The sequence below is a fragment of the Daucus carota genome, chromosome 6 (assembly GCF_001625215.2).
Source record: "Daucus carota subsp. sativus chromosome 6, DH1 v3.0, whole genome shotgun sequence".
Taxonomy (NCBI): domain Eukaryota; kingdom Viridiplantae; phylum Streptophyta; class Magnoliopsida; order Apiales; family Apiaceae; genus Daucus; species Daucus carota.
This window is the reverse complement of record NC_030386.2, coordinates 18288377-18310974: the sequence shown is the minus strand read 5'-3', so window position 1 is coordinate 18310974 and position 22598 is coordinate 18288377. Positions and strand designations below refer to the sequence as shown.

Here is a 22598-nt window from a genome sequence, read left to right as displayed (position 1 = left end):
TAATAAAACATTTTATAGGAACACCTAGTAATATCACAGAAAGAATTCATGATCAGTTAAGTAATTTAACTTGTCCTACTTTAAGTGATTTTAGATGGTATAAAGATGTTTTTACCTCAAGAGTAATGATGAGAGATGACAGTAATAATTCTTTCTGGAAAGAAAAATTTGTTAATGGATTACCAAATCTTTTTGCACACAAAATTAGAGAAGAATTAAGTAAAAACTTAGGATTCATTGACTATGATAATTTAACATATGGTGATATAATAAGTCAAATTCAAAAGACAGGGTTAAAAATGTGCATTGATTCTAAGATCAATAAACAAATTAATAAAGATAAGGATAAAGCTAAATATGAGTTGGGAACCTTTTGTGAACAATATGGCTTACCACCAATAGCACCTTCTAGAAAAACTAAGCACCATATTAAAACAAGAAGTCATAAAAGAAATAATATGGAGTATTATAAAAAACCAAAAACTTTTAAGAAAAGAAACTTTAAGAGTCATCCTAAATTTAATAAAAAATTTGACAAAAGTAAAGTAGTATGTCATGGTTGTGGTAAACTTGGTCATTATAAAAATGAATGTAGAGTTAAAGAAAAACTTAACCAATTAAATATATCAGATGAGAACACTGATATAATTTTAAATTTAATGCGAATTGAGAATAATTATAGTTCTGATAATTATTCTGGAATACCTTCCCACAACACTAGTGATACTGATGATAATAGTAATAGTGAACCAAATATAACCATAGGATGTAAAGATAATTGCAATAAAGATTGTTGTAATAAAACAGTAAATGTTCTAACAAAAAATAAAACATTAAATGTTTTAACTAAAGAAGAAGAAGAACAAAGTTTATTAATTGAGTTAATTAGTAAAATAACAGATCCTGAACTAAAGACTCAATACATAAATAAACTCAAAATATTATTAACAGATAATAAAGAATTTAAAGATAATAAAAAATTAGAAAAACCAATGGTTAGTCTTAATAAAACTCTTGAAAGATTTAAAAGTCCTATTAAAGAAGTTACTTTAGCCAATTTAAATCAAGAAGTTAATAATATAAAGAAAGAAATATTTAATTTAAAACAAGAAATTCCTAAATTAAGACAGGAAATTGAAGATATTAAACCAAATTTAAAGATCCATGATTCTTCGTCAGAAGAAGAAAGAGAGAAAACTTCTAAAAATGATACAGAAAACAATCTAGTAAGCCTAGGACATTCTTTAAAAAGATTAAAGGATATCACTATCCAAAAATGGTATATCAATGTTAAATTAGTTATTAATAAATCATTCACCATAGAACTCCCAGCTTTAATTGATTCTGGTGCTGATTTAAATTGTATCCAAGAAGGGTTAATCCCAACTAGTTATTATGAAAAAACTAATGAAAGATTAAGCTCTGCTAATGGTAGTCAAATGGATATTAAATATAAATTATCTAAAGTTCATATTTGTCAAGACAACGTATGTTTCAAAACGTCCTTTGTTTTAATAAAAAATATGACTGATAAGTTGATTTTAGGATTACCGTTTATATATTTATTATACCCATTTACAACCACTACTAAAGGATTAATAAGTAGTCATTTAGGACAAAAAGTAACGTTTAAATTTACTACTGAACCTAGAGAAAGAGATTTAAAAATTATTCAAGAACAATCAATTTCTAAAACCCTTAATATATTAAATAATAAAAGAAACCATTTAAAATATTTAAAAACTGAAATTAGATATAAGAGAATTGAAGAACAATTAAAAGATAATTATTTACAAAAGAAAATAAAAATCTTTAATGACATATTAATTAAAGAAGTATGTTCTGATGTTCCCCATGCTTTTTGGCATAGAAAAAAGCATGTTGTAAAAATTCCTTATGCTAAAGAATTTAAAGAACATTTAATACCAACTAAAGCTAGACCTATCCAGATGAGTCATGAACAGATGGAACTATGTAAACAAGAAATAAATGATTTATTAAAAAAAGGATTAATCACGAAAAGTAAGTCCCCTTGGTCTTGTGCAGCATTTTATGTTAACAAAAATGCTGAAAAAGAAAGAGGTGTCCCCAGATTAGTAATTAATTATAAGCCATTAAACAAAGTCATTGAATGGATTAGATATCCATTACCTATAAAGAAAGATTTAATTAATAGGTTAAGTCAAGCAGTAGTCTTTAGTAAATTTGATCTAAAAAGCGGATTTTGGCAAATTCAAATAGCTGAGGAAGATAGGTATAAAACAGCATTTACTACCCCTTTTGGTCATTTTGAATGGTGTGTTATGCCATTTGGTCTTAAGAATGCCCCTAGTGAATTCCAAAATATTATGAACGATATTCTAAACCAGTTCAGCCATTTCACAATTGTTTATATTGATGATGTTCTTATTTATTCGAATTCAATTGAAGAACATTGGAAACACTTGAATTCTTTTTTCAAAACAATCAAAACCAATGGGTTAGTTCTTTCTCCCAGTAAATGCTCGCTATTCCAAACCAAAGTTAGGTTTCTTGGTCATAATATTCAATATGGTCATATTAAACCCATTGACAGAGCTATTGAGTTTGCAGATAAATTCCCAGATGAAATTCTAGACAAAACCCAACTCCAAAGGTTTTTAGGGTCTCTTAATTACATAGGAGAATTTTATAAAGATTTGAGGAAACAATGCAAACCCTTATTTGAACGTCTACAAAGTAACCCTTCCCCTTGGACTCCAATTCATACTTCTATAGTCCAAGATATTAAAAAATATGTTAAAACTTTACCCTGTCTTGGTATTTCAAATCCTCTAGCTTTCAAAATTGTTGAAACAGATGCCTCTGAAATTGGATTTGGAGGAATCCTCAAGCAAAAATTAACTCCTACTTCTCGTGAACAAATTGTTTGTTTTCACTCAGGTGCTTGGAATATTACTCAGAAAAGTTATTCAACTATTAAAAAGAGATTTTAAGTTTAGTTTTATGTATTAATAAATTCCAAAATGATATTTTAAATCAAAAATTCTTAGTAAGAATAGACTGTAAGTCAGCAAAATATATTTTAGAAAAAGATGTTGAAAATATAGCTTCAAAACAAATTTTTGCTCGATGGCAAGCTTTATTGAGTATTTTTGATTTTGATATTGAGTATATTAAAGGAAGTGAAAATTCTATCCCTGATTTCCTAACCAGAGAGTTTTTACAAACAGGAGAGTCAAAATGAGTGTTAGAGGTGGCAGTAATTCAAGAGGGAGAGGAAAATCTTCTCCAGTTAGTTATGCTAGTTCTATCAGAGGAGCGATTGTTCCCCATCCAGTAAACCCAGTCCAAGCTGTGGACATAGTAAACAGATATCAGATTTTGGGCCAAGTCCCTAGGCCTTTTAATTCAGTCTTAGCTAGTAAACCTCCAGCTTTTGACCCTTTTGGGCCTTCAAATGTTGCTAGTAAAATACCCCAAAAACCCATATTTAGTCAATATAGTTCTACTTCAGACTATATTGTTAATTTTGAAGTAAACTTATTTTTTGTGGAACATTTCATGGAACCAAAAAATAATCCAGTAAAACTTGCTGCCCAGTTCTTTCCTAAGGGTTGGCATTTTATTCCATTTGCTCCATATAAGTCATTATCCTATTATAAAGACATTTTAATTCAAACTGATTCCATAGTAATCAAGCCCATTTTAGACAGAAAAGATGATACCAAAGTTTTGTATCATTCTCTGTATATTAAACAGATTATTTCTCAATCAGAATTTTGTGATCATCCTTCAGATCTTCATTTAATAGAAAATAACCATTTCTGTTATTATGACTACATTGAAGCATGGAGTAAAGTATTCTTATACCAGAATCAGACTTTTAGTCATTCCTGGTTTATCCAATTTGATCATAAATTCAAAAGTCAGATTCCTCTATGGTTTACCCTTTGGTGGTCTAGATTTGGCCCTTCAGATGCCATTATTCCAGATCAACTTAAAGCCCAAATAACCCATTTTAGTAAACAAAAAGTAAACCCTAAATCTGAAGGTATCCCAATATTGCTTCAATTTTGTAGCAAATATAAAATCCCTTGGATTTTAAAATGGCAATATAACCTGAAGACTCCAGTTCAGTCAACAATTGTTTCCACAATGCAGTCGGAAGCAATAATCAGTCAACATAGTCAGATTAGTCATGTCTCCAGAACATTTTTCATTAAATGGTGGGATAAGTTTGATGTAAATCGGATTGTTGGTCAAGTTCAGAAGGAATTCCCTCCAATTCAAATCAGTAAAGCTATCTCCAAAGAAAAGGAACATTGTAGTAGTCCTTCTGGTCCTTCAACATCTTTGGATTTTGATTCAGTCAGTAAATTATCTAATGATGAATTGAAATCCTTGATTCAAGTAATTAATGCGAGAGTAAGCAATATTGAAGAAGATGCCTCCGACAAAGAAGAGACAAGCTCCAGTCAAAATTCAATAAACAATAATGATCCATATAACAGCGAGTTATTTCAAGATTCACAAGATCCTTTTGCTATATGATAATGCGGAAGAAGACAAACAGTGAAAAGGCAATTCTACTATTCATTTCACCCGAATTTTACTTTTGTAATTTTACTTTTGTAAAAGTAATTTTCTATTTACTTTGTAATAATTCAATTCTGGACGCTTGTGTCCACAGTGATCTAGTTTTGATTATTTAAAGAGGTCTGAACTTCAGAAGAAGGCAGATTGAAATTGAGGAAGAGAGTTTTCATACTTTCATACTGTAAACACATCTTTGCTGAAGCGTCTGAAGCGTCTGAAGAAAGAAACCAATACTGAGTTACATTTGTATTTTGTTTGAACAATACAATTGTAATAGTGAGAACCCAGTCAAGCAAGACATGCTCTGCTGATCTTGTAAGTAACTTCCATATATATATTGAAAAATATTTTTAGTAAAAATAAATCTTGTTAGTTATATCCGCCTTCATGGCTGGTTTTTGTTAGTTATATCCACCTATTTGGCTGGTTTCACCAACCTACGGATGGTTTAAGTTTAAGATATGATATTTATATTTTGCCTATTCTGTTTATATATGATTCTTTTGAACCTTTTGATGATTCGTTCCAGTAATCTCTGATAATTCATCACATATATATATATATATATATATATATATATATATATTTATATATATATATATATATTTATATGACAAATTAAATTATTGGATCAATGTTTGTGAAAATAGCCAATTTTCAGCAATATTGGACCAAAATATGAATATTAAGTAATAAGTGCCTTAAATACCACAGGATACTCCACTGTAGGAGGAGTATCATGATGATCATATGTCACAACCAGTTGTATATTAGGTGATACTCCAATGATATAGGAATATCAGTGTGATATTTATGATGCATCTTTTCAACAGGATGAATAATGCCCATTCGTAAGTTCAGACCATCAGTTGGAAAGGGGGGTATATTTGAAGTGGGATCAAAATTTTTGGTTAAAATAATTTGATTGGCAGTGATATGTACAAGATAAATATGATATTATTAGTTGTTCAGCTTACGTGTTTGAAATTATCAAACAAAATCATTTCGTTCCATTTTTAATAAAATAGTGAAGGATATTCCATTAGTAATGAGGGTTGGAGTTGGGGTTGGGGTGGGGGTGGGGGTGGGGGTGGGGGTCCGTATATGTTGTTCAGGTCGATTAAAGGGTGTAGAAATAACTTATTTATACCTTCGAACAGTAACAAATAGTTGAAATGGAACTACGCTAAAAAATTTCAATAAAACAAAGTAAGTTTGGACTGGATGCCAAAGTTTCTCCACAAGACACAGAATGGTGATCTTAAGTTTTAATATGAAATGATAATTACAAAAAATACATAAATTAGTTCTTCATAATGCATTACTTTAAACTAGAAACGTGTCCATACAGCTCGAATGTCGGAACAATAAAAATCATCACGCATATAAGCACAGGCCCGTGCCTTGCACGGGCTACAGTGCTAGTTATATATTAAAAGATTATCTTTTTATATGTATTTTGCATGTTCTATTTTTAGAAAATCGGTTTTTTAGTTATGAATTTAAAAAAGATAATGTGTTTTAGTTAAAAAGGTGTAGTTGCTATGTTGTCGAATGATATTTTTAGAAAATTGAGTTTTCTTACTTGGAAAATATAAAAAAGATAATGATTTTAGTTAAAAAGGATAATTGATTATATAAATAAGCTAAAATTATATTAATAATTATATATTAAAAGATTATCTTTTTATATGTATTTTGCATGTTTTGTTTTTAGAAAATCGGTTTTTTAGTTATGAATTTAAAAAAGATAATGTGTTTTAGTTAAAAAGGTGTAGTTGCTATGTTGTCCAATGATATTTTTAGAAAATTGAGTTTTCTTACTTGGAAAATATAAAAAAGATAATGATTTTAATTAAAAAGGATAATTGATTATATAAATAAGCCAAAATTTGGCCTAAGTACCCACGACCGACCAAAATATGTTTAATTTTTGATTTGATCGGATCACATTTTACCTATATATTGAATTCTATATTCTTCTTACCTTTTGAATATTATTTTTATGTTTGAAATCAATCCGAAATAAAAATTTGGTTCAAATTTTAATGTTATATATATAGTCAAAGAAATGGTTTAATTTGAAATTAGATGTATTACCATCTATTTCAAACTTTGGGTTAAGGATGTGTGTTAAGGATCTTAAAACCATAATTACTTATGATATGTATTTATCTTATAAACTACATAGATTTGATATGTTTTTGAATATAAGTTTGAATTTAAATGTTAACACCAATTTTGTTTTATATCAATTTAGTTTGTTGTATAGTCTTGATAATTATATTAGATATTTGGTTTGTTATTTCATTATTATACCAAGATTCAATATATATAATAATTAAAAAAACTAGTTATATTTAATATAAAGGGATTTATCATCACTAGCTTGTACAAATCACTCATGTGTTTTTTTACAAATGCAAGAAGATTTCATTAACTTGAATATAATACGGTCGGGACAAACTCCCAACTGTCGATACAACCAGGTGGTAAAACAAATAACATACTAAAAACAATTAGATGATTTGTTTCCTGATCGTTTAACACATTTAAAATTTTTGAAGCTAAAAACGAAATCAAAGACATCTCAAGCGATCCAAATTGCACCGAAATCTCTGGATACCGTAACATCACAATCGACCATATATCACATAAAAACTATTGTTAGCCCAATGTTCAGAAACACCAATCGCATAAATCGAGTTTGGAGAAATGGCACCACAGCTATCTACATGCCGGATACTAGCTATACACATGCCGAAGTCACCCCAACTATCTACATGCCGGATACCAGCTATACACATGCCGAAAGTGTAAACCCGTGAATGATGAACAATCTTTGGTTGTGAAAGGTGAGCCCTTGCAATAATCGTCACCGTCCCAGATTTGATATAGTTTTTGTAGATCACCAAAAATATCAGTAAACTCGTTCTCAACATATCCAACACGAAATAAACCCAATCATGACTAAACAAAAACATAAAAAACACTCCAAAAGGAGAGACAAAACATACACTCCAAGAGGAGAGACACACAAACACCTAAAAAATTGGGTTTTATTGAAAAGAAATAACGAGAGTAAAGATAGATGATGAAGGGTTTGGGGCCTTCCATCGGAGAAAACCAGTAGAAGCCCCTCGATTTACTTGAAAAAGGACAAACCCTAATGGAGTAGGAAGAGAGGATGGAGGTAAAGGTCTTTTCACCATATATATACATAGCTATTTATAAGAGCCGTGTAAAATCATATTTTTCGACATTAATTATTAAAACAATTTATACCTTATTGCAGCTTTGTTAAAAGATAAAATGCCGTCTCCACAACACAAAACATCCCACATACATAACGAAATAATAATTTAATTTCTGCATTTTCCATTTTCCCATTTCATTTCTCTCGCGACATTTTCTATCCCCGCATCATCTCTCTCTCTCTCTATAACCATATCCCTTTCACCCTCCCTCTATTACCCTCTCTCTTCCACCTAACCTCCCTCACAATCTTACATGACTTCGAGTCCGTCCTGTTTATAGCTCAATTCAATTGATAGCTTGAAGAACTATCCTTTATTGGAGTCCCAACTTAGATCTGGATTGAAAAATCACAACTTTGGGACCTAGCTTTGACCCGGCTGAATTTGTAACCCGATTGGTTTGATTGGATTTTAGGGGTTTGAATAGATGAATTGGATTTTGGGGTTTCATAACACATCTTCTTTTCTCGGTTTTATGTAGGTATATATTCTCAGTTTCTTCAATTGCATGTTATAATTTTACATTTATTATCTTAATTCATTGTCAAAGTCATGTTTTACTGATTTTTCGGTGGATGAGAACATGTGACTTTAGGGTCTTTTTTAGAATGTATGCAAAACTAAACTTTATTTTATCATATTTTTTTCGCAATTCGATCTCTTTACCTTCGCTAAGTGTGCATTAAAGAGAATCATAATGCGTTTGAGTGAAAAAAAACATATTTTAATTTTTATTTAGGAAACCCTCAAGGTCATTCTAATAGCCAGCTTTTTATTTTGTAACATTTGTGTGTGATCATATATATATTTCTTTGTATCCAACACTCACATACTCGGGAAGTTTCTAGATAATTCTACATCCTTCCATACCACTCTATAAAAGAAACCAGTCTTATATTCTTCACCTTCATTCCATACCATAATCTCTTTTATCTTCTTTTCTCTTTCTTTTATGTTCACATACCATATATGTCTTATTTTCACAAGTGATAAATTGTTTGCGTGATATGAATGGTGATATGAATGATATATACGTAACTTTCAACAACATATTAAATTGGTAACTGATGGCCTAAAAAAGATTTTTAAGCATTCTTATATACACACATACACCATGGATATCTATTTCATTTTGATATGATTAGAAGTGATTATACATAAATTCTTAAATTTCATCATCTTCAAAATTTTGAATTATATTTAAAATTGAACCAAAATCAAAATTAGATATAGAACATAGATTTCATTGGTTTTATGATGAATCTTTTTTATTCAAATGGAGAGTATGTTGTTATTTGATGCAGTAAACAATTAAGAAGATGCTCCAAGAACAATCAAGATCCATAACCAGCCCTTGCAGTTCGAAGGCGGAAATTTTATAGGTATGTTCTTCTTGCGTCGGTTAAAAAGCCGACGCTTAAAGTCTACTTTATCACGGCTAAACTGCAACACAAAAGACTTGTTAACCGACGCTAAAGGATTGGCCTATAGTTTGTGCAACGAAGCAAACGCGGACCAGGCACCTTCAAAAAGTTCCAGAAACGAAACTAATTGCCATTTCCCACGTTAAAATATGCAAGAACCCAAGCCAAACCTTAAGACCGCACTTTTTATATATAACTCTGTTATCTGCTGTAAACTTGTATTCAATTACAGTAGAGAGATATCCTGTGCTCACAACTTTGCCCTCATTTCTCTGTAACGTTTCCTTTTCGGTTTTTTTGGCAACTTCATTAGCATATAGAGAGTAAAATGCATTATATCTGTCGATGAAATGCATACTGCCTTTACAATTTGGTGCATATATATGGCAACAAAATTTCTAAAATGAATCTACTTGATAGTACTCGTGCCTTCTCCGCTACCAGTGCTTTTATAATATTTAGCGATGCATATTTTGCAGATTTTCCCAAGTTTTTGGCTGAAACAAAATTAATGGCTGATGAAATGGGGGAAGATCATATTTGGAGTGAAATATCCTTCTGGGAAGCCACGGAACAAGATAAGGAGAGAATCAAGTTGGCTTTAGATAGTGAAGGGTCCTTTCCTGGGAACGCTGACTGGGCTGCAAAGCTGGGGGCAAATCTTTCTTGCAGTGCCAACCTAAGTCAATATACTTCAGCTGATGTAACGCCTAGAAAATCATCAAGAAGTCACACAATTTGTTTATCCTTTAAAAGAACCAAAGCCACATTGAAGAGGAAGAGATCGACTTGGTGATATTGAGCCTACATCAAGGGGCAAGTCTCCTGTAGCTGAAGAATCTGTGAAGGCACCGAAAGATCAACGTATTATTGTATACAAAAGGACTTACAAGAATAAGCAGAAGGTAAATGCAGTCTAGGAGGAGACTCCTCTGCCTGAACATAACCAGGACCATGGCACTGAAAAGTCGGAAGGTGGACCGAGGACTAGACTCAGGTCAAGAACTGCAAAACACCCTCCAAAGAAGGCTACTCAAGTGAAAAGACGAGCTCGTTTCTAGTTTAACATGTCCTTGGAAATTCCTTCACATTGTCGTCGATTCAGGCAGCTTCATTAAGCCTTTTCAATTTCAGAATAGAATTTTCAGACACAAAGGAGTTAATGTACATAATGTTGTCTTACATTTAGATGAACCAAACTACATGATAAAAATTTATGCAATTATAGACTATAGTGCTCATATCTTCTGTATATTAATTTTTGTTTTGTTTATATGCCATGGATTTGATAGATGGTTAAGTAGGTTTTAAGTACACAATCACTGTACATTCTGCAAGGACTGCAGGTGGAAAATGTATATGTATATCTTGTAAAAGTACAAAATTAAGAACAAAACATTATTTTGGAAAAAATAAATTTATTACTACCTATCCAATCTTGGTACTTTATATATACATAAAATACGATAAATACACACATTAAAAATCCACTTTATTACCAAAGCAAACTCCAGGCAATCTGTTCTGGAGAGAGCTTTTTTAACTAAATCAAAGTGGGGTCTGAAATGTTTGGTGAGAATGGAGGGAATTAAAGAAAAACGAGAGATTTCAAATGAGTTTAATTGCCCTGTAAAAATATGAAATTAAGCAAGAAAAATAGTAAGCAACCCGTCATTCCAGCCTTTTCTATTACTTTCTTTGCATAAGCAGTCTGCCTGAGTTCAATGTGTCCATCTCTCTGATTAACCTCCATCCCCAGATAATAAGATAATTTTCCCAAGTCACTCTTATCGAAAACACTGCTCATTTCTTTCTTAAATTTATTTATATTCTCGACACTAGTTCCAGTGACCAACAGATCGTCTACATAAACTGCAACCACCAAAACTTCTCCTCCCTCTCGCCTTGTGTAAATAGCATGCTCATAAGGACATTTAACAAATCGCAACTCTCCTAAACACTTGCTTAAACGAGCGTACCATGCTCTGGGTGCTTGACGCAAGCCGTACAAAGCTTTTATCAGCTTATACACCTTGTACTCTTGTCCCTTCTTCAGAAAACCCTTTGGTTGCACTACATAAACCTCCTCCTGAAGCTCGCCATTAAGGAATGCCGATTTGACATCCAAATGATGCACTTCCCAGGCGTTTTTGGCTGCTAGTGCAAGTGAGAGTCTCACCGTTTCAAGTCTGGTAACCGGGGCAAACGCTTCTTCATAAACCACACCCTGTTGTTGTACGCAACCTTTTGCGACTAACCGTGCATGCTTTATGCTTTACAATATTACCATCAGCATCCTTTTTTTAGTTTGAAAACCATGTTAAACATCAGCACCTCTTTCTCTATCCAGAAGCTTCCAGCTTACTCTTTGAATTAATTAAATAAGTGCTTTCTACTTTCTAGGCATTAAAATATCCAGCTGTTCAGCATAATCACTTTTTAGTTATCAATGTACTAGAAGCTTCATAGACGCAATATATAAATCTGTAAACCAGTGTAGTTTTGTAAGAGAGCAGAAAGAGGAGGATAAAAGAGAAATAAAAAGAGTGAGTTTCTCAGTAAAATTCTCGTGTGTGTGGTGTATCAATCTTGTTAGTGTTTACAAGTATCTACTTTGTTCAACAATTTGGCATCAGAGCCAAGCGGTCAGAAATACAATATGGTGGATCTTACAACCAGTGCAATGGAGAAACTCGGCGACTATAACTATCGAGATTGGAAGACATGCATCAAGTCCTACCTAAGAGGTCAAGATTTATGGGATGTTGTTGATGGCACAGAAACCTCACCGCCCTCGAAGGAGAATGCTCAGGCATACAAGAATTGGGACATAAAGGCTGGGAAGGCTCTGTTCGCAATCAAGACTACTATCGACAAAAGCTTACTGGCGCGTATCGAGGACTTGGATACACCAAAGGAAGCATGGGATGCTCTTGCAACACTTTATACCAAGAAAAATGCTGCTCGTCTACAGCTTCTCGAAAGAGAACTTATGAATCTCTCACAAGGTACGATGACTGTTTCAGAGTACTTTCTTAAGGTTAAAACCTTGTGCCGTGATATAGAACAACTGGACCCGGATTGCAAATTTGGTGATGATAGAGTTAGGAGGATCATTGTAAACGGGTTAAAATCAGAATATAATAGTTTTATAGCGGCTATACAAGGATGGCCAGTGCAACCTTCCTTACTCGAGTTAGAGAATTTATTGTGCAACCAAGAATCGTTGGCTCAACAACTAGCTGGAGTCTCTTTACAAAATACAGAAGAGGCACTCTTTAGTAAGAGAGGTCAAGAAAGACGACAAACCAGCAAAACAAAGCTGTATGATAATTTTCGAATGCAACGACATGAAAGCTCGCGAACAGGCACCGATAAAGACCTCAAGTGGCGTAATAATGGATGCTACAACTGCGGTAAAAAGGGCCACTTTGCGAGAGACTGTCGATATCAAAAGAGGTCTGTGGAAGGAAACGCGGTAACTTTAAGCAAGCAGTTGGAAAGTAGTGAAGATGAATGGAATCTAGAAGCTGCATATGCAACAACAAAAGAACCAGAACCAGCACTTTATGCATCCAACCCAAGTAAGGTGGACTACCAACAAAACTGGATTGTTGATTCAGGGTGCTCAAATCATATGACCGGCGATGAAGGAAAGCTCACAAGTATATCTGAATACAAAGGAGGTCGTGTTGTGGTCACAGCAAACAACTCAAAATTACCAATTGCTCACATCGGAAACACAATGATTGCTCCTCAACCTCAATCAAGTTCACAAGTTCAGTTACATAATGTCTTTCATGTTCCAGGTATGAAGAAAAACTTGTCATCAGTCTCACAACTAAAAGCTCCTGGTAACTATGTCGTTTTTGGACCAAAAGTTGTAAAAGTATATCAAGACATAGAAATTAAAGGCACGCCAATAATGAAAGGCACAAGATCAGAATCTATATATGTAATGTCAGCGGAAGCAGCTTATATTGATAAGACTCGACAAAGTGAAACATCCGACCTTTGGCATGCTCGTCTAGGACATGTGAGCTACCACAAATTGAAGGTGATGTTAAAGAAGATGATGCTTAAAGGTCTTCCACAACTAGATATCCGTGCAGACACAATCTGTGCAGGGTGTCAATACGGGAAGGCACACCAACTACCATATCAAGAGTCAAAGTACAGAGCCAAGGAACCTCTTGAACTTGTTCATTCAGTTCTTCTCGGAAAAATCAAGCAATCGTCGATTGGGGGAATGCATTACATGGTAACATTTATCGATGATTTTTCTAGGTATACTTGGATATACTTTATGAAAGAAAAATCTGAGACTCTTATGAAGTTCAAGGAATTCAAAAGGAAGGTCGAAGAAGAGCTCGGAAAAAAAATAAGATGTCTGCGTACAGACAATGGAAAAGAATATGTCTCTGATGAATTTTCTGACTACTTAAAAGAATGTGGAATAAGAAGGCAATTAACTTGTTCGGGCACGCCACAACAGAACGGGATCGCCGAGCGAAAGAATCGACATCTTGCAGAAACATGTCGAAGCATGTTACATGCCAAAAATGTGCCTGCAAGATTTTGGGCGGAATGCATGAAAACTGTTGTCCATGTAATCAACAGGCTACCTCAGGCTAGGCTTCAGTTTCTTTCACCATTCCAGTTGTTGTGGCATAAAAAGCCTACGGTAAGTCACTTTCGAGTTTTCGGTTGTATTTGTTATGTCTTTGTACCAGATAACCTATGTACAAAGTTTGACAAGAAAGCTATTAGATGCATATTTGTGGGTTATGATAGTGAAAGAAAAGGATGGAGGTGTTGTGATCCTATCACAGGCCGCTGTCATGTATCTAGGAATGTTGTATTTGATGAGGCATCATCATGGTGGTCAACACAGAAGGTGAAACTACCAGACACCAAGGAGATTGAAGATAAAGTGCAAGAGAAGATGGGGGAGACGAGAAAAGACCAATCAGGTACAGAAAGTGCAGTGGAGTCTCCATTATCCAACAAGGAGGATTCAGCTTCACCTAACATTGCAGAAAAGGCCACCGACAATTGGGAGACTAATATATTTGATCACGTTTCAGAAGATATCTACCAATTACCAGAAGATGAAGTTGAAGATCATACACAAGATGTGGAACCACCACAACTAAGACGATCCACCCGAAGTAAAAAGCCAAATCCAAGGTATGCAAATGCTGCTTTGATTGAAGAAAGCAACACATTTGAGCCTCATACATTCGAGGAAGCATCTAGAGATGGCAAATGGTTGAAAGCAATGGAAGAAGAGATTATAGCATTAAAACAAAATGAGACTTGGGATTTGGTACCAAAACCTCCTGGAATTAAACCTATTTCCTTCAAATGGGTTTACAAGATAAAGACGCATCAAGATGGCTCAGTTGAACGATATAAAGCTCGTCTTGTGGCTCGGGGATTCTCACAACAATATGGAATAGATTACGACGAAACGTTCAGTCCTGTGGCAAAACTTACCACAATTCGTGTGTTATTAGCACTAGCTGCCAGCAACAATTGGAAACTTTGGCAAATGGATGTAAAAAATGCGTTTTTGCACGGAGAACTAGATCGAGTAATATACATGGAGCAGCCTCGTGGATTTGAAAGCAAGGAAAGATCAGATTATGTGTGCAAGCTACGAAAGGCATTGTATGGGCTAAGACAGGCTCCACGAGCCTGGTACGGAAAGATCGGAGAATTTCTGGTTGAGAGTGGATATCAGGTAACTTCTGCAGATTCAAGCCTGTTTGTGAAGTCTAAACAAGGCAAACTTACCATTGTGCTTGTGTACGTAGATGATTTAATCATCACTGGTGATGACATAGATGAAATAGAACGCACACGGAGCAATCTGTCAGTGCGATTCCAAATGAAAGAATTAGGGGAATTAAAGCACTTTCTTGGGCTTGAAATTGAGCAAACAAAAGATGGATTATTTCTTTGTCAACTCAAATATGCAAGGGATCTACTGGGAAAATTTGGAATGCTGGAATGTAAGCCGGTCCCTACCCCGATGGTTCCTAATAGTAAGTTATGTTCAGAAGAAGGGCAGGAGCTAAAAGATGGAACTGTGTATAGACAATTAGTGGGTAGTCTTATTTACCTGACTTTGTCACGACCTGATATATCATATGCCGTTGGGGTGATAAGCAGGTTTATGCAGAATCCTAGAAAGCCACATTTTGAAGCAGCTAAAAGAATACTTCGCTACATCAAAGGGTCCATTGACTATGGTCTTCTATACAAGAAGAATGAGGATTGTGAGCTTGCTGGCTACTGCGATGCAGATTATGCAGGAGATTGTGACACTCGACGCTCAACTACTGGATACGTATTTACACTTGGCTCGACAGCTATATCTTGGTGTAGCAAAAGACAACCTACGGTGTCACATTGTCAACAACAGAAGCCGAATATAGAGCAGCAGCAACCGCAGCTCAGGAGATTACATGGCTGATGCGACTGATGAAAGACCTAAATCAACCAAATAAGTACTCTGTGCAACTTTATTGTGATAATCTGTCAGCACTACGTTTAGCTGAAAATCCTGTATTCCATGCTCGAACAAAGCATGTGGAAGTGCATTATCATTATATTCAGGAGAAGGTGCTAAAAGGAGAAATCAAGATGCTATCGATCAGGACAGAAGATCAGATTGCAGACACATTCACAAAAAGTCTCAGCTCATTCAAGTTTGCAGAATTTCGAAGGAAAATCGGTTTGACTACACTGGCGATGTTAAAAGAGAAAGTAGGTGTTGAGGGGGAGTGTTAAACATCAGCACCTCTTTCTCTATCCAGAAGCTTCCAGCTTACTCTTTGAAATAATTAAATAAGTGCTTTCTACTTTCTAGGCATTAAAATATCCAGCTGTTCAGCATAATCACTTTTTAGTTATCAATGTACTAGAAGCTTCACAGACGCAATATATAAATCTGTAAACCAGTGTAGTTTTGTAAGAGAGCAGAAAGAGGAGGATAAAAGAGAAATAAAAAGAGTGAGTTTCTCAGTAAAATTCTCGTGTGTGTGGTGTATCAATCTTGTTAGGGTTTGCAAGTATCTACTTTGTTCAACAAACCCACTTCAATCCGATTGCTTTGTGGCCAGCTGGTAATTGAGTCAACTGCCATGTCTTGTTGTGTTCAATAGCATCTATTTCTCCATTCCTCCTTTTCTGCAGCTTGCTTATAAGTGGTTGGTTCATCAATTGTGATCATCATTAGCTCATCATCTATCAACTCAACTTCTGGTGCCTCATTGTATATGTCACTGAGGAGTCTCATTTGCTTAGGCTTACAGCTAGTCGGTGACTCTGATTCACTCTCCACTGAAATTTGCGGACTCATCTGGGTCTTTGCGGAGTTTCCAGAGCTCCCTGCAGAATTACATGAATTTCTTGTAAGACTCCCAGGTGTACGCGGTGGTGTTGACTTTAATTCACCTCCCCCAGAATTATTACCCATATCTATGAATTCTGCTTCAGCTTCCAATCCAACTAAACTGAAAGTACATGTGTACTGCCCTATAGCTGAGAGTCCCACGGCCAGCTCTTGGCTTCATCAAACACGACGTCCCTACTGACTAAAACAGTTTCCTTTATCCTTCCCCCGGATTCATTTTATTAATCCATAACTTTAGCAGCAAGCACCAGCCTGTAGATCCACTTGGTCTCCAAATGCGTGTGTAATGACACAGCTTCTAAACAATTTGCTGAAACCAGGATAAGAACATTTGACTAACCCCCACCCTGCAGTTGCTTGAATAAACAGTCTGCTGGTTTTCAAACTCCTATATAAACAACCAGCACCAAGTTATTCAATTACACACACAAAAACTTGCATAAAGCATTCCTTTTTATAACAAGCAAGTAGTTTTCAAACTTCTACACAACCCCGCCAGCAGAAACTTGTTCATCTTATTTTGAAATGGTATTCCTGGTTCACAAACTGGCCTTCCATCACCACCACAACCATCATCCATCCGAGGCTTTCTTGGTTTCCTTGCAAGCTTTTCGGTCAGAGGTATCGAATTCATTGGCAAAGCTCATGTTGAATTCAGACCATGGACCGGAATTCTTATCCTTCAAATGGCTCCAAGAATGTTTTGAGGTTTTAGCGGTTATTAACAGAGCTTTTGCAAAGTTGGTGGTTGAGATAGATTATCCCATGACTCAATGGGAGGTTACTAGCATGGAGGAGTATCTTGGTTACAGCTTGACCTTGTTGGATTCGTTAAATTCAATAAGCTCTGCTTTGTCACAACTAAGTCAAGCCCGTGTTTTGTTATCTCATGCTTTAAGCGTAAATGAGAATACTTTGGTTGAATTTAGGCCACTACCTAAAATTATTTACAAAATTTTTGGTAATGATCTTAAAGTTATTAATGTGGCCGGGGAGAGCAAAAGAAAGGGTGTCCACGGAAAAGAGTTGGTTCTTCATGAAGCATTATTGGTTTTAAAGAATATCGGATCATGGGTATGCAGTGTAGTGGCATCAGGGTTATGCAGTGATGCTGAGCGATACTTGAAGATGAAAAATACAGCTGAAAAATACGTTTTATCTCCGCTAATTGCTCTTGACTCGATTGTTAACCATAAGATAGTCCAAAACAAAGAAGTTGTGAAGGAAATGAAAGCAGTCAATGATACAGTGAAAGGCCATGTTTTAGCTAATGGTAAAGGTGCTGACTTCTGCAAAGAACTGCAGGGAAGACTGGAGGCGATTGAGAAGGCGCAAACAGGGATTGAAGGCGATGTCGACTTAATGTTCTCATATGTGTTGGCAGTGAGGAAAGAATTGATTAATACCCTCAGGCAGCGAAAGCAATAGCAAGAATTTGAGTTTATTCTCACAATTTGGAAAGACAGAGAGCAGCTAGTATATATTTGTTATAGTATGACTCAAATTCACTGAGCTAATCTTGGTCTTTCTTTGTATATAAATTGTACAATAGTATACAGTATACATATATGAAGAATATAATGTAATGTAGTTATATAATGTAATGTAGTGACATGTCTGAAATATTTCACAATGTCTGGAATATGGTATAACAGAACACAATATGCAGAAACCAGCCAGGGCAAGAATCACATAAGAATTCAACTTTCTAAAATTCGAATAGGGGTTCTTATACAACATTTTTCTTCTCTGGTTCTCTTTGTGCAAATGAAAATATGGATACAACCAAATTATGCTCATTTCCCTGCATAACATAGAGTAGCTTAGTTGCAAGGTCCGTTCTCAGCCATGCCTTCACCTCCAGTTTCTTGACTTTCGCCGCCATAAATTTACCGTAAAAGTTTCTTTTCCAAAGTACACAATATAGCTTGATACTGATATAAAACTTGTCAGCAAACAACTGTGTAGCTCCTTAACCTGAAGATAGTGTCATAGTAAGAAGGACCATCAATGAAACAAAAGGGAAACAATGAAACATCTTTTTCTAGAATATGCAAACTCCGAAGACTTATTTTATTAAAACAAGAGTTAAGAAACCAAAAAGATTATGAGTATCACAAATTGGTTGGACTTTGTTAATACAATATAATTATAAATCTAGGATATGTATTACATAATATTAATGTATATTTATCTTTGAAATGAAATATAAGAACTTCAAACCAACACTACACCATAGATTGACTATTGCAACTCAAAAAACTCATTGCTATATGGCACAAATCCATTGCAATAAGGTATATGGCAACGAATATACAAAAATTAGGCGTTATATTTGGTCTGGTTGCCATAAGGCCTTATGGCAACTAATTTGGGGCCATATTGCAATGCAGTTTTGCAATTGCAAAATCAGCTTATGGCAACATTTTTAATAATACAGCAACGCATAAAATAGCATTGCAATACCTAGGATATCTGTGGCAACGCTGTTTTGCAACGAGTTTTTGTTATAATTTGTTGCTGTACATGGAGTAATGTGTAGGAAAGGCAACATATTGTGTGCAGTGGCAACGTATTGTGAGTTAATTGCAACAACTTTTATAGCAAATATGAATTATATGGCAACTATTTACCCTCCTACTGTAACGCTAATTTTAAAAAAAAATTGGCATGACCTTTACGTTTCATTCAAAGCCACCAAATTTAATTGATATATCAAAACACAATCCAACATTCACCAATCCAAAAATTCAACAAGCAGTACTATAGTCCTATTACTGCTGTTTCAACATGAGTACATAACCAAGTCTAATAAAAACACAAAAGTTCAAGCAAAATAAGGCTAAAGTTTGCACATATGCGTTCTCCAACTTCTTCATTTTGTCCTCCATTTGAGAACCTAACTCATCTCCTAACTTTTGTAGTACTTCTGAAGATTTTGTCTTCTCCATTTCCATGGCAGCTTTCTTGGTTTCTGTAGGGAATTGAACAGAAATTTTTATAGACAATTGAACAGAATTTTATGTCCAATAGTCATTAAGAGCCATCTAACATATCATCTGAATCAGAGTCACTTGCATTGTAACCTGAAATGAAAAATCATAGATGGTTCAGTATTTGATGAACCTATAATTTTGCCTGATTCCTAGAATATGAAGAAGGTATAAGTTATAACAAATAAGCATCTCAAGAGCTAAAGAAAGTATGTATTAAGGACATTAATAAAGTACAACTGAACGCAGCAATCAAATAATCAAAGTATAACTGTATAAGAAGATTTCAGAGGCATTTTTATATTCAAATAAGTATGATAACCAAAGTTAAAGTCCACCGTATCTATGTTTTGGAAACCTTGTGTTCACCTGTCATAATCTAGTTGTGGTGGCTATATTTTCTGTAATATAGCATCTCACATAAATGAAGATGAGCTACTGGGATTGGGATTTACCCCCACCCCCACACCTCCGCATATATAACACGATTGTTGACATCAGCTGTATTTAGAAGTTGATCAAATCCACCAAGCCATAGAAAGCACCTCTCTGCAGGTGTTTTCATCATTCCCGGCAAGATATGGAAAACATCAGTTATAGCAGCCTAGCTTTTATCCTGTAAATGTCATCATAGTGTGTTAAGAGACCATCGAAAATGATTTAATTTCTACGGTTATTTCCAACAGACAACGACATTTTTATACAATTATGTTTGTCAGCTTGGGCCATGTTTAAATCTAAGTGCACGAGCCTTTTGTTCTGCTGCTGGCCACTAGAAATGCTTAAGCACTACTCTTTAGTCAACCTGGAAACGAAAACTATATCAGCTCTCTCCATTAAAATTGGTTGATGAATATTAGATTGAGCTAAAAAACTTTACCACGTAAGAAATCTCATCATCAAGCCATTTCACCAAAGCACAATATCTTGAATGTTTGTAAATGCAGCATTTTCAACTTCTTTGATCAAGAACCTAATTATTAGATCCCCTTGCATTTCCAAATCTGTTTTAATCTATAATAAAAAAACATAAAAAAAATAGAAATTACAAAATCACACAGTGTTTCTTGTTTCTTCACCAATTTTTATTTGTAATAAAAACATACCAACACCCCGAACTTAAGAAGCTGAGATTTTGGTCACATGAATCTCTAGCATAAATACAATAAAAAACGTTTACAATAAAAATTTGGGCATAAAATTAGTATATCGGTAAAATGACCAAGCGAAATCAAAGGATATTTTTCTTCAGCTAAATCCACACAACTTGTTTGCTTCAACCATTAATATGGCAGAATCTAACATTTGTCTTATCTATCAATACACCTCATGTAAAGGGCCAGGCAACAATAAAGGCAGAGCAAGGGCAAGTCTAGTCAATTTCAATGTCAATTCAAGAACAATAAACCTGGAGAGATTCTCGCAATCCCTATAGCACAAATTACAGATTGTTTCAATGATAACATTCATCGTCATTAATAGAATAAGAAAGAACCACCGAGAGTAAAAATGCCCAAATAAACCCTAATTAACAATGAAATGAAATGAAACCCTAATTAACACTCAATAATTGACAATCAATTAAACATACACAAAGAAGCAAGAATTGAGACCCATCTAACAATAATCGAACACCCATCTACAAAAAAACAAACGTTTTTAGAGAAGAAAATTTGGGAAATGAACGAACCTTTCGAGCTTTAAACCTCTCTGAGCTGCGTGTTATCTCCTCCGAGCTTTAAATCTCTTCCTTCGTCGTGTTCTTCTCAGTTCGTGTGTCTGAGTGTGTGTTTGTGTGTCTGAGAGTATGCGGTTATCGGGGGAGTTAGAGTAATATTTGTGTTTAAGTGTGTGTTTTATTTGTTTATTCCTTTTTTTGTTTAGCCGGGGAAAAAAATACTCCCTCCGTCCCAGTCAATGGTATACATTGGGGGACGGGGGCGCGGCACAGACTTTAATGCTTCAATATAGTATAGTTCTGTAAATTATTTTTAAGATTTTCTTTTTTTGTATAAAAGTATAACATTTATATTTTTATACAAAAAAAGAAAATCTTAAAAATAAGTTGTGGAACTATGTTTTATAAGAGCCTTAAAAAGCGTGTCGAGCAGTGAAAAAGAAACGTATACAATTGACCGGGACAGAGGGAGTATATAAAGCCCGCTTAAAATTTTGCAAGTCCACTGAAATTTTCAAAAAGCCCGCTCCATTCATCGGTCCAAATCTTCTATATATTGCAATGGTTATGTAAAGCATTACAATAGCATGCATTTTGTAACACCCCAAAAAATTTGTTGGTTCAATTGCAATGTTTATAAAACCCCTTGCAATAGACATGAACTCATGTCCCAGTAGCAACGTTTTTCAAAGAATTTTTTGAAATCTGGTTGCGAAAGCCAATCTATGGTGTAGTGCAATTTGTAACAAAGAGGATAATAATCAGCCGCGAATCATTTGATCATTAACATACACACATTTACATAAAGCATCCCTTCTTGATATCTTCTACTAATCAGCACATCAAACACTCTGTATTCAAGAACAAGCTAGTAGTTTTGGAACTTCTACGTGCAACCTCCTCAGCAAAAACTCAGTTGTTAATTTTATTTTAAAATGATATTCTTGGTTCACAAACTTAAACTTGCCTTCCATCACCACGCCAGCCACCATTAATCAGAAGCCTTGTTGTTTTCATTCATAAGAGGCCTTAAACATATCAAATACTGACATGATCAAAATTTTTAGTATTTTAAATTTGGTAGTACAAGAGACATAAATATAAATTTCTGTACTTGATTGGGATTTAAAATTAATTTAAATTTATATGCTCCCATTTTACTAGTGTCAAAAACATTATATATTTCAAGGCCCAAAAGAAAAGATATACTATGGGCAAATATTGCATAACTTAAACTAGAAGAGC

At 34.5% G+C, this 22598-nt stretch overlaps 1 protein-coding gene and 1 long non-coding RNA gene across 4 annotated transcripts; one reads left to right on the top strand and one right to left on the bottom strand.

The window, feature by feature from the left end:
• The first annotated feature begins 17207 nt into the window (after positions 1 to 17207).
• Positions 17208 to 18110, top strand: LOC108227975 (protein BPS1, chloroplastic-like). Its single transcript, XM_064080112.1, has one exon. It carries the CDS (start codon positions 17208 to 17210, stop codon positions 18108 to 18110), a length of 903 nt encoding a protein of 300 aa, XP_063936182.1.
• A 1254-nt stretch (positions 18111 to 19364) lies between these two features.
• LOC108227976 (uncharacterized) lies at positions 19365 to 21541 on the bottom strand. 3 transcript variants are annotated; one of them, XR_001808150.2, is made up of 6 exons: positions 21366 to 21528; positions 20782 to 21104; positions 20556 to 20689; positions 20380 to 20480; positions 20045 to 20291; positions 19365 to 19768 (listed from the first exon to the last, which is right to left on the bottom strand). It is a non-coding gene; the product is annotated as an uncharacterized LOC108227976 (long non-coding RNA). The 3 variants fall into 3 exon arrangements; XR_010284720.1 differs by having other exon boundaries at positions 20782 to 20826; XR_001808151.2 differs by lacking the exon at positions 20782 to 21104 and having other exon boundaries at positions 21366 to 21541.
• Between the last annotated feature and the right edge of the window lie 1057 nt (positions 21542 to 22598).